The sequence below is a fragment of the Zonotrichia leucophrys genome, chromosome 8, assembly GCF_028769735.1.
Source record: "Zonotrichia leucophrys gambelii isolate GWCS_2022_RI chromosome 8, RI_Zleu_2.0, whole genome shotgun sequence".
Lineage (NCBI taxonomy): Eukaryota > Metazoa > Chordata > Aves > Passeriformes > Passerellidae > Zonotrichia > Zonotrichia leucophrys.
Genome location: NC_088178.1, coordinates 8,826,829 through 8,838,942, shown reverse-complemented (window position 1 = coordinate 8,838,942; position 12,114 = coordinate 8,826,829). Strand labels below are relative to the sequence as shown.

The window sequence follows — 12,114 nt, the reverse complement described above, 5'->3', positions numbered from 1 at the left end:
ACTCTGGATTAGTAGAAGTTAAGAGGATTTTCACATGATTATTCAGCTCATTCTGCATTTGCCTTTTTCTTTGTGAATTGGAAAGCTGAAAAAAATCAAGTCACATTTGGCTGTATTAGGAATATTTGTCAAGAGTCTCAAAGCTTGATAACTGCTATTGCAAAGAAAATACTTCCCTTTGTTTTGGAGTCTGTGGTGCCAGGTCTAATAAGGTAATTTAAACCGCAGCGAAAGAATTTACATTCTTTCAGGAACTCAAGTAGTATTTGTGTAGAAAGTTTGTAGGGGTAACACTTAAATAAAAATATTTTCCATATAGATTTGAAATACTCTTGCTATAAATAAACTTATATTTTCCAAATCCAGAACTGAGGTGTTTTGGGGGTACAGTTCTGAGGATCACAAACCTCCTGGTGAAAAATAAAAGAATGTATTTGGACATTTATCAATTGTTTGAAAGTTGAAAAACATGTCTAAGTGAACTATTTTCTTTGCAACAGTGTGTCCTGTATGATTTCAACTTGAAACATGAAACAACTGTCATTAATATTCACTTTGAGTAAAGAACAGCTTTAATAGTGTCTGTACTCATCCAACACTTCACTCCAAACGCTGTTCATCACACTGAACACTCATTCTGTGCAACTGTTTGTTTGCAGCACAGGACAGATTCTCCCCGGTATAGCAATATGTCTTGGACAAACGTCTAGCAATTATTGAAAAGAATGATTGGTGAAAGGCAAAATGGGAATCTTCAGGGGTCTTGCAGAGAGTTCGTGGGCCTCCAAAGGACCATATGGAAAATCTGACTACTCCAATACAGACAGGAAATATGACATGTAATAGAGAAAGTTTATAATAATTTTTTTTGCACATTAAATGATAATGAAACACTTAATCCAGTAAAAGAAAAGTAGAAATAGCTGGTTTTTCTGATTTAATTATTACTAAATTAACCTGTCACATTGATATAACTGTTAAGAGTACTTTTTAATATGCTACACTTTACATTAGCAAATATTGTGTAGTAGGAGTGGATCTGTAGAGCAAAGCAGCCCAGCTAGTGCTAAGGACCTGACATTCACAGAGTGTCCATTTCGGCCTTCACTGGGGTTCTGGTTCTAGTCTGGTGTTGAATGCTGAATACCCATGACTAGCTGGAACTCTGTTTTGGTTTAATCCAGAAGGAATCCACCTCACACATGGTTTGTGAGGATGATTGAAAAAATTTCTTTAGTGACATTTGGTAAACGACCTAAAAATAATCCAGAAAAAAGTATTATCAATGGAATGGTGAATTGTAGTGATTTTTTTATATGGTCTCCTTCACATAAAGGGCTGCAATCCATTTTGACATATTGTTTACTTTGAGTGCCCACAACTTGGCCTTGAACCTTGTGTTGCTCCTAATTTCTTTGAGTAGTCCAGCTTTTGGGGATTGCTCCTGTATAATACTGCATGTTCCATGTTTCAGAATTGAAGGCATAGGTGGGACATGGACACAAATAGGGCAGTTGTGAAGTTTGTGTCATTTTGTTATCAGGTTATGTTCAGGTTATGTATGATGTTGTGTTTTTCCCAGCTATTTTACTTTATGCCTTCTTCCTGCGTGTACATGGGCAGAAGGAGGCAAAGGCTAGTACATGTTTTTCATAAATCATATGCAATATGGTCAGTTAATAAAATAATATGTGACATAAAGAATTCTTTAAAAGAATTCTATTGTCTGTCCCAGGCTATGTCTGGAGAGGGAGTGGTAGATAAGAGAACAGAGAAGGAGTAGAAAAATACTGAATATAACAATATTTACAATGATAGAGTATAATTTCCCCTCTTTTGGGGATAAAGGCCTTGAAGCTCTGGATCTTAAAAGAAATAAACCCAGAACAGCTTTGTTTCAAGTTGTGATGGCTGTAACATCACTCCTCAGCAATGAAATGAAGAGCAAAGGCTGCTGGCTTGCTCTGGAATGCTCAGCAGTAGGAGTTCAGGGAGGGAATAGGAGATAACCAGGATAACCTTCATGGTGAAGATGGCACAGCCTGTCAGACCTCTCTTTAATTGATTGTTAAGTGGATGCTTTGGGCCAGTACTAACAAGCAGTGACATCAGATGTTGTATTCAATTACAATGAATCAGAATAACACAAAAAAATAAATAATATTTTTATTGGAAAAAATGATTCAGAATACACCTGAATTATTTGAGGATGAGGAGATAGTAAATGATTATAATTGAATTTCAAAATTGCAGATATCTCTTGCAGTGGGCATTGAGTTGTTTATCTTTGCCCCAAGAGTTAGGTATAAAAAGTACAGCAGGATACAGTAATGAAATGGCAGAACATCATTGGTGTTTAAATCCAGAAACACCCTTTGTAATACCTGTTATGCCTATTTATTTGAATTCTGTAAGAATTCTATTTCACATGTTGAAAACTATATTGGTTCTTTTGTGTCAAGGACTGTTACTGGTCTTTTTCTGAATGTAGTTACTGTGCTAATAGGAGTTGGTTTTCGGTATAGTTTAACTGTAAGAAATATCAGTATGTCTGAATCTTGTTGGGTTTTTTGGCTGATTGCAAAAAATTTACAAATTTTGGAAAAAATTATTTGTAAATTATCGCAGGCACATGCTTGGTTCACCCTTGGCCATTATGTCTGAATGTTATGACAGAAATTTTTAGGAAGAGGAATTTTGATATCAAAATGAAATTATATTAATTGTTGCAATAGAACTAATAGTGGGATGAGTCATGCTAGAGTGAGGCAATGTTTTCTGCAATAAAAAAGTATTTTTACTTCTTGTTCAAGTTAAATATTGCTAGATTTAGAAAGCACAAACACACCTTCTAATCTAGAGGTTTTTCATTCCTTTTAAAATGATCACACTCGTTTAGCTCAGTTTTCATGTTCCATTGAGGTCTGTATAAATAGCTTGCTTAAAATGTGAATGTAGTTTAGACTCAGAAATTCCTGCTGTGTGTGGCAAGCTATGAAAGGGGAAGAAAATTCTATAGCAACTGTTGTTAGAAGGACAGATATCATGTTTGGGCATAGATTGTTTGGTGTGAGTATTAGCTGTCTACTTTTCAGTACAGAGTCCCCACTGAGCATAGATCGAACTTGTTTTGAAAGTACATTGTAGATCAATACAACAGGGGCCAGCTGATGGCTGAGCAGTTAAATATCAGTGCAGCATTCCTCCAAAACTCTGGTTCTAAAGGTGGTCAGTTGTATTTGCTGAAACAGGAATGGTACGAGCTTTATGTATGAAAACATTGAGAGTTAGGTTTGTTTATAGTAATTCAGTAATTCACTTGTTAAGTAGTGCTTCAAAAGGCTTTGTGTTTGCAAGTAATGATCTTGAAGACTTGGAAAACAATTTTGTTGGTGAGAACCTTGAACAAATAAAAGAGCTAGGAGTTAATAGTGTTATTTAATGCAATTTCATTAAAGTTACCACAGATAGCCTGAGAAAGCTTCCATGTGGAATTTCTGCAGGTTTCAACAGATTTTCTCATTTTCAAGTGCTAAACAGGTAGGAGCTTTAAACCTACTCAAATTTTTAAATCAGTCTCACAGTCAGCAGGTTGAAATAATATGTATGACCTTTGGATGTGAACTCCTTATAGAATCAAATGAATTTTCAGCAAAGAAATAGCATTGGTTATTCTGTGTCTGAGCTGTACTGATAAGGGAACAGATGCACCAGTGCATGCATTCTTACTAGGTATCTGAAACATTCAGTGACTAAAGGAAAGTATTTGGGAAAATATTACAGCCATGCACTAAAAAGGAGTGTTGAACTATCATTTCCTGGTGTTCTCTTAGAAGGCTCCACCACGAGAAGTGCCATCAGGAGAACTGGCTGGCTGCTCTCTCTTCCCTGGCTGCTGTAAAAGGGCAGAGCCAGCATGCCTGTTTTTTCTCCTGTAGGGAGATAACCTCTCTTTTTTCATCTCTCCCAAGAGAACTGGGAGACTGGCACAGGGAAGCATAGCTTAGCTTTTATTTTATTAAATAGTTTAATTTGAAAATATTTTCTTTCTCTCTTTATTCCTAAATTTAATGTTTCCTAGTATGTCATGAGCCATCATCTAGTCAGAGCTGCACTCCTACAAAGCCTCTGTATCCAGAAGTGCTTCCTTTGTGTAACAACAAATAAATAAATATGATATATGTGTGTGCGCGCGTGTGTGTATGTATGTATAGGGAGTTCTTTTAATTTGCTGCCTTGAAATTTCTTGGAAGAGGAACAGAACTGAGAAGAGAGTCTGCCCTCAGGAGCACTATGTCTTATACTATGTCTTATGTGACTGTTCCATTTGTTTTGATGCACTTTGATTTGCTAAGTAGCTTGGGGTCATCTTCTTAAGACAAGAGTCTTTAGGAGCTCAAGAATAGCTAATGCAAAGTGGGTCAGGAAGGCAGTGCCATTTAAAGTACCACAAATATTTCAGGCTGTTTGGCAGATCCAGCATGCCCTGCATGTGTACAATGTTCACCAGCTATTTTGGGATGAGGAGGGGGAATAACTTGAGTGCTTCTGGAGGTTTGATGAACACAGTGTTGTGTATTGTACTGAGCTGGGTTTGTGTTTCAGAGCACTGAGCTACCCTGGGACAGGGCAATGATTGTGCACATCTAAGGCTCTAGTTCTTCCAGTGAGAGATCTTTTCTAAAATCAGCTTCCATAAAGAAGTAAGGATGCAAGACTTGTTGTTGTACTTAAATACTTTGCTGGGTCAGAAAGAAAAGAAAGACTTGGAAAAAGGGGAGTTTTTGATAATATAAGAATAGACTTTAAAATGACATCACAGTGGTTTTACTGCAACATTCCCTTGGGTCACACTTGAGCAATTTAAAAACAAGGTGTAAGGAGGAATTGAAAATAATTTACAACTGCTCCAGCAAACTCAGCAAAGTCTCCTGGAGAAAGTGCTTGGTGACACTCTGGAAGCAGCTCCCGCCAGTCAGCTGCAATGATGGAGAAGTGCAGAAGTGCCATGTGTCATTGGAGTGAAACAGGGCTAGGAGCACAAAGCTGGGGTGATCATGGCCATTAATGCATCTGTCTTTAAAGTGGCTGGAGCTGTTGTGAAGGTCAGTGTAGCAGCTGCCTTTGATCTTTCTTAGTGGCTGAGGTATCTTTTATGCTGTTGTGGGACCGCACTGGAGATGCAGCTTCTGGATAGTAAAATTTCAAATGGTAGATTTGGGTGGGGCACGTTGTGGCATTCCAAGTTTTGTGTCTCAGATCTTTGGTAATTGTTGCTAGCCTGGTAATCATTTTGGTTGTGTAAATTTCGGTGAGAGGCCTTTCCGCTTTACAGTGAAATCTGATTGTGTACCTTCCTTGCCATGCAAACTTGATAATTACTTGTCCAGTTACGCCAAACAGCTTCAAGTATTTATCACAAAGTATGGAAAAGAATATGAAAATTGGAGAAATGCTCCTCAGGAACATCCAGTGGTCTGTGCACACTGAAGACAGCAAATTTTAAATTAAATTAGGGAATTTCATTTAAACAGAGGAAAGAATCTGATTGTTTATAAAGATTTTCATTAACATTTCTTTCTTTCAATGAGTGTTGTTTTCAGTTTTTTGCAACAAGCTCTGACTTTTCAATGAATACTTGTTTATCTTCTTTCATCATCCAAGGGTTCTGCACTTTTCCCATGTGGGAGAATAAGTTTTATTGTTTAAGTGTTAATGTTTAAGCCTTTTTCATAAACATGTTTAAGTTTGTAGCCTTTGTTTTATGTAAAAATAAAATAGATGTGTGTTTCAATCATTTCCTGTTAAATCAGCAATGTATTTATCAATCTTCTCATGTCTTGGTAGAATACATATAGAATTAATTTGGTGCAGACACATATTTTTGGACTGAATTACAGTATATATCTATGCTCACCATCCTAACTTTTCCTGTTTCATTTTTAGGGAGAGCCTATAACTTTTTGTGAGAATAGTTTTGTGAAGCATCGTTCCAGTACAACTAAGCAGTTCCTGGAAACAGCTGTTAATCTTCAACTGTTTAAACAGGTATAAGAGGGCAAACGGCCCATATTTAAGGATTTTCTGTTAAAACAGATCTGTGTTTAAGTACATTTTCCTTTCTGTCAGCCTACAAAAGTCTGGGCTGAAATCTAAATACAAGTACTTTGGGTACAGTTATCCCAGATTTGTTGTATTTTTATGTCTGCAGTTATAGTTCAAAGGAATGGTGGTGAAACTGAACAAAAAAATAACCCCAGGGTGCAGAGCCAGTGCAGCATCTCTGCAGAGCCAGTCAGCAACCCAACTAAACAAGAAAAATCAGGGATCTCCCAGCTTGATGGTTGAACTTCATTTTCAGCTCTCTTGGCTCATGCCCAAAGAGCCTGAACAGCAGAGTGCTTAACTTAAATTGGAATTCGCTGGTCTTTATTTAAAAACTGGATTCATCCTGCAACTGCAGTTTTGTTTTCTAGGCTTTTTGAAATATGCACACAGAGAATGTCACAAACCTGACCTATAGGGGTGGTCTGAACAGTATTCTAGCTGATCTCTTAAAGCAGAATTTGAATTAATAGAGGACAAATTGTTGAATATCTGGGCACAGCTCAGTTATAGTTTGATTACAGTCTTTGAAATGGACTTTGTTCTTTGATTTTATTCTGTAATTTTTCTCTCTTTTCATCAGTTGATCCCATTGCATGAAACGGGTGTTAAACTTATCACTAGACATTTATGAAAATCAAGGAAAATGTGAATGAAATGAGAAGATTCGTGAAAATATATATTTGCCTGCAAATGCCTGGAATGATTGATACACGAGAGTTCATGTTTAAATAATCAAGGGGACTTCGTTGAAGATAAACAACCATGGTAGATTAGGGAAATCTATTATATGTAGAATCTTCTAATTTTTAAAAAGCATTTGGTGTTAATCAGAGGTTAGTGTCTATTGTAAAGATTTGGGTGAGGATGGTACTTTATACAAGCCCCCTGAAAATATGATCACAAAATGGGGCTCCTTCATTTTTACTGTGGTTATATAAAATAAGCAATAAGAAATCTGAAACCTTTTGAAGTCTGGATGATTGGATTGAAATGGGAAGAAGTAACTGATTGAAGTGTGGTTTACTCTGTGCAATAAGGCGGCATGAAATTTTCTTAATAAAAAGCTGCTTGCAAGCAATGTTTCTAAAACATTATCACGCTGGCAGTACTGAAACAAAACCTTTAGCTGCCATGAATGGGCTGGCTCTGTACTTACCCATTACACTTTAATGTGTTCAATTAAACAGAATCAGTTTACAATTTGTTTATAGCTTGCTTTAATTTTATTTCAATTGAAGGAAATAATAGAGGATTAGGAAATAGTAACAATTTTGATGATGTGTGTGGTTTAATAGTAGTAGTAGGTTTTTTTTATTCCTCTGGTTGTTGTTGCAAAGGTTACTCCTACTTATTCAGTTAATCCTCAGCCCAGCTGCATCTTCTCCAGTTTTTCCCACTGACAAATGAGCTGTTTTCAAAGTTGTTTGTATTCAAAGAGACCAAACTGTATTTTATTCTGCTCTGAAAGTCTTTTAAATAGAAGATAGTTCTTAGGGGCAGCCTTAAACCTAGACCAAGCAGAAAATTGGTACTTTAAATACACCCATTTTGCCATAATTGACAAGTGAGCTTTATTTGTGCTGTTCTATGAAATCCCTGCTTTGTCCCTTTAATTTGGTTATCATGGAAGGTAACTAACCTTTGTATCAAGCTGCAAACATGGTAATTAATAATTGCATCTAATATGTCAAATAGTTGTCATGAGTGTCCGGGGAAAATATGAATTCATTCTTAGAACTAGCCTGAAGCCAGATTATCTCCTTAAATAGTGTACTTGTGTCAGCAAGGTAATCTGCAATGTTTATTGGGATTTTTTCTTAACATATTATTAGAAAGTGTTACTTAGAAAAATAATTAATGAATGCAGAAATCAGAAGCCTTTAAAAATTGTTAGTAATTCAAATTTCATTTACCATCTTTATGAGCTGAGCTCTTTTCTTGTGAAATATAAGCTGCTGTTTTGTGGAAATCACATTTATGATGTTTTCTTTGCTTCTTAAAAACTGTTTGGTTTTAAAATTGATAAAATTACTTGGATATTCTGTATATATGTAGTCTCTCTTTTGGTTTTAGAACTCAAAATCAGTTGAGGATAATGTCTTTAGTCACCTTAAAATCCAAGGGTAACAAAATTGCTAGTTTTTCATTGAAAGAGGTTGTCATCCAAAGGTTCTTTGGACCTCAAAGTGAATATATTTCTTGGAAGAGCAGGCCCAGATTTTTCAGTCTGTGGGTTTGAAGGGTGTGGGTTTGAAAAATGGAAAGGGAAAACCCATAAATTTTATGTGTAATTCCACATGCTATTCTTTTCATGTAGCAGTTTAAGTGCAACCATTAACAGTAAATTACTCAAAAGTACCAACTACTACTACCACCACTAATAACACTTATCATTTCTTTTAAATAATGTCTCCAGTATATTTTTGCTAACAGTTCTCTTTGTCAGTATTTACATTAAATACTCAATTGGTGTGACCCTCTCATATTCAGTCAGTGTCTCAGCCTTTTGTTGGTAGGATTTTACCAGATGATGAGTATGTCCATAAATCTTATGCTAGTTTATAGTATGGAATGAATTCATAACTTTCCCCAAAGAGATAATGTGGTACAGTTCAAAGGAAGGGATGGGAGTGGAGGTTGTTGTTTTTGGGGTGTTTTTTTTTTTTTGTTCCACAGCGGTAGCTAAAGGTGCTCTTATCTCATTTTCTTACTGTGAAATAATCCAGTGATCCCACAGTGGTCTGACCATGAACCAGCCTATTTGGAAAAAGGCCAGCTTGGAGTAAAATGAAGAAATAAGAAGGAATTTAGACAAGGAAGATAGAAATATCTTCATGCTTACCTTATTCTTGCTTCTGGAATTTTTGTACTTTGAGGAAGTTGTTTTTTCATGTCACTAGTCTGTTCATTGGCAGACATCAGATTGTCACTGATACTGTTTGGATAATCAGTCATAAAAAATGATACAGCCCAATAATTAATTCTGGTTCATTCCTATGTACTGTTTAGTACCAGTGAATAACTCATAATTCTTGCTAGAAGATGTAGTGTGTAATTGGAAAATTGCTTTCTCACTTTATCTGTCAGACTTGAGTTAGCCTTTCCAAAACAAAAAGGGAGGGCTTGCTTCTTGAAAGAATTTTAAATCTATAGGAATGTGCTTGTTCTACTGCCTCGAAGCCTGATAATTCTTGAAAAGAATGTATTCATCCCTTCTGAGTGGCCTAATCATGAATTTTCTAGTTTTGACTTTTTCTGACACACTTGGATCATTTCATCTATGTACGTGCACTTATTTGTAGCTGCAATTTCATGTGGTCTTGCAGCTGAAACCTCTACATGAGGATAGCTGTTGGAATATGCATCTGTAGATGCACCTAAATAAGGGTTAGTGCTTAAAAAGGGCCATGATTTCACAGCAGGACATCAGGGAATGGCTTGGTGACCTTTATATGGTTATGATGACAAATCCAGAGTTACTATTAATTAAGGAAATAAATTTTTTTTTCCATTAGAATAATACAGAAAATAGAAATAGTTTTCTTGATCTATAATCTATATTCCTGCTGCTCATAGTTACACCTGCTCTTGTGTAAAGATGTGAAGTCCATCTGAGAGCAGTGTATTATCCTTAAGACATAAATGGTCTTGAACATACAGATTCCATTGTAATGGACACATTTAAAACTCTAACACTGTGAAGCAACAGAAGAGACAACAAAGTGTGTGTGACCCTTTGTTTTTCACCTCCAGTTTATTGATGGTCGGCTATCAAAATTAAATGCTGGAAGAGGATTCTCTGATGTTTTTGAAGAAGAAATCACAGCAGGAGGCTTTTGTGGAGGTACAGAATTAATTTGGGAGTACTCATTGACACTTCTTTGGGAACTGTTTGACATGATGTCCTCATGATGTTTTGTAAGTTTTAAACATCATTGATCTTTTTACTGTTCTGTTGTTTCCCTTCATTCTTGGAAAGGTTTTAGCCTTTAACAAATCACTGCTGGGATACACGTTATTATGTATCTAGTTACACCGGTGTATTAAATATGTGATATTAGATATATGTGTAATATTAGATGTGTGTAATATTAGATATGTGTGTTTAATCATGTAAAGTAATACTTCAGTGTAGGATGAGATATCGCTATAGTGCTTACATTTTTAACTGTATATTTACATATATTATGCATTCTGTGTAAACTGTATTTTCAAAATAACTTTGACATTTGTGCTGCTTAACTTCTAGGTAATTATTTTTTCCATAAATGCTTCATTTTCTTTTCACATCTACTTATTCCTGCAGTGCGGAAATCACAGTGATGTCCTGAATGTTCAGGGAAATCTGCTTTCTCCAATGAATGTGTTACTCTAAAAAAAGCAGAAGTTTTTTTACTTTTCTATATGATCCGAGAAGGGACATGGAAATTTATCTTCTCTGTAAACAAAAATATTATTTCTTATGTTGTTTGCCTCAGTTGTGTTCACTAACAATTGTTACAACACTTTTCACATCAGCTAACCCATGTGAAGGAGTGCATCCTGAATCTAGTGCTGACTTTCACAGGTTTATGGAGTGGTTTCCTGTTAAACATTTAGGACAGGTTTATTGTTATTTTGGGTGTTGTCATGTTTTAAACCCAGCACCACACAGCTGCTCACTCTACTGTAGCCAAAACCAGCCCAGGTGTGAGAGATGGTATCAAAAGATAGGATCAGTATATGCATGACTGTACAAATGCTATTTTATTGTTAGTCTTGAAAGTTGTGGAGAAGCTTCCTCAGTAGATGGAGGTTATGTGATTTGAGCAACTCCACTGAGGTGCAGATGGCAGCTTTGGATGGACTTCCTTTGCAAGACTGTCCTTGAATGGGACACATTGAGGAGAGGATTTGGCCCCCACAGAGAAACTATCAAGTGCTGCAGAGCCATCTGCACATCATGAAAAAATAACTTGTTTATTCTTCAAGTGCATAATTCCTTTTGTTCAAAATTTTTACTGCCTTCTTCTGCCTTCTGTGTCTTGTGCTAGGATCTAGCACATAATTTGAGGTTTTGTTCCTTGATCAAATTGTGGTAAGTTTTACAGAGATTTACTTCTTCCCTGCCATTTTAGGGTAAGTTACGCCACTCTGCAAGCAGATTTGAGACTTTGAGCATCCATTATTCAGATAGGTGATGTCAGTATTCAGAGCTCGTTTGCTGACTGCAGTTAGGGGTCAGGAGGCTGCAATAAAACTGCAGTGGAAGTTAGATAAAGCTTGTTTCTTGGCTGTGCTCTGGCAGGCTGTGAACTGTGTCTCACCTGGCTCTGCTCAGGAGGGACCGCTCAGCTCTGCTGGCGGCGCTGGGCTGCCTTGCACTGCCCGTGTGCTTTTCAAGTCAGACAAGCTGATAGTGCCAGGCTGTGAACAAATTGCTTAGGGCACATACTCAGTATTTACATAACTGCTGTCTCATTATTGTTATGAAGTGCAGGGCTAACAATATGTGTGCAATTGAAGGTGACATTTTGTGACGCTAATGGGGTAGAACTATGATCTCTTTGTGGACTTAACTCCCATCAGCTTCAGCAGGAAGCCCAGAGTTTGAAAAAAACAGGTGAAACCCAGATTTCACAAAAGTCACAGAAAGTTACTGTTAGCTCCAAGCTGTTAAAAGGACAGGTGAACACATTCTTGGTGTAGACAGTATAATTTAAAAAGTACTGAATCAAATTCAAATAGAAAGTGTTTCTTTAAGTAGTCTCTTTCTAAATTTGCATTTGTGCACGTATACAAGTTTAACTAAACCAGAAAATTGAAGAATAAATCTTAAATTTCTTTTTTTATGATTTTCCATAAACAAACAATAAAAAAAGTGATCAAAACTTATTTCTGTGTCTACATCTGAAAATGAACTTGTGAGGCATCTTCATTACAGTTGCACTTTTTATAATTGAAATTTTATTTTCTTTTATTTTTTTTCTATATAAGTATAGTTCTCAAGAGCTTTTCAGTACAAGA

General features: G+C 36.3%; 1 protein-coding gene across 2 annotated transcripts in view; it reads left to right on the top strand.

Annotated features, from left to right (window-relative positions):
• DENND1B (DENN domain containing 1B) overlaps positions 1-12,114 on the top strand; it is a 151,471-nt gene that overhangs the window by 111,883 nt on the left and 27,474 nt on the right. For both annotated transcript variants that reach the window (XM_064719657.1, XM_064719656.1), the window contains 2 exons: positions 5,947-6,048; positions 9,862-9,952. In XM_064719657.1, coding sequence (XP_064575727.1) covers positions 5,947-6,048; positions 9,862-9,952 — 193 coding nt within the window. The remainder of the gene's footprint in view (positions 1-5,946; positions 6,049-9,861; positions 9,953-12,114) is intronic.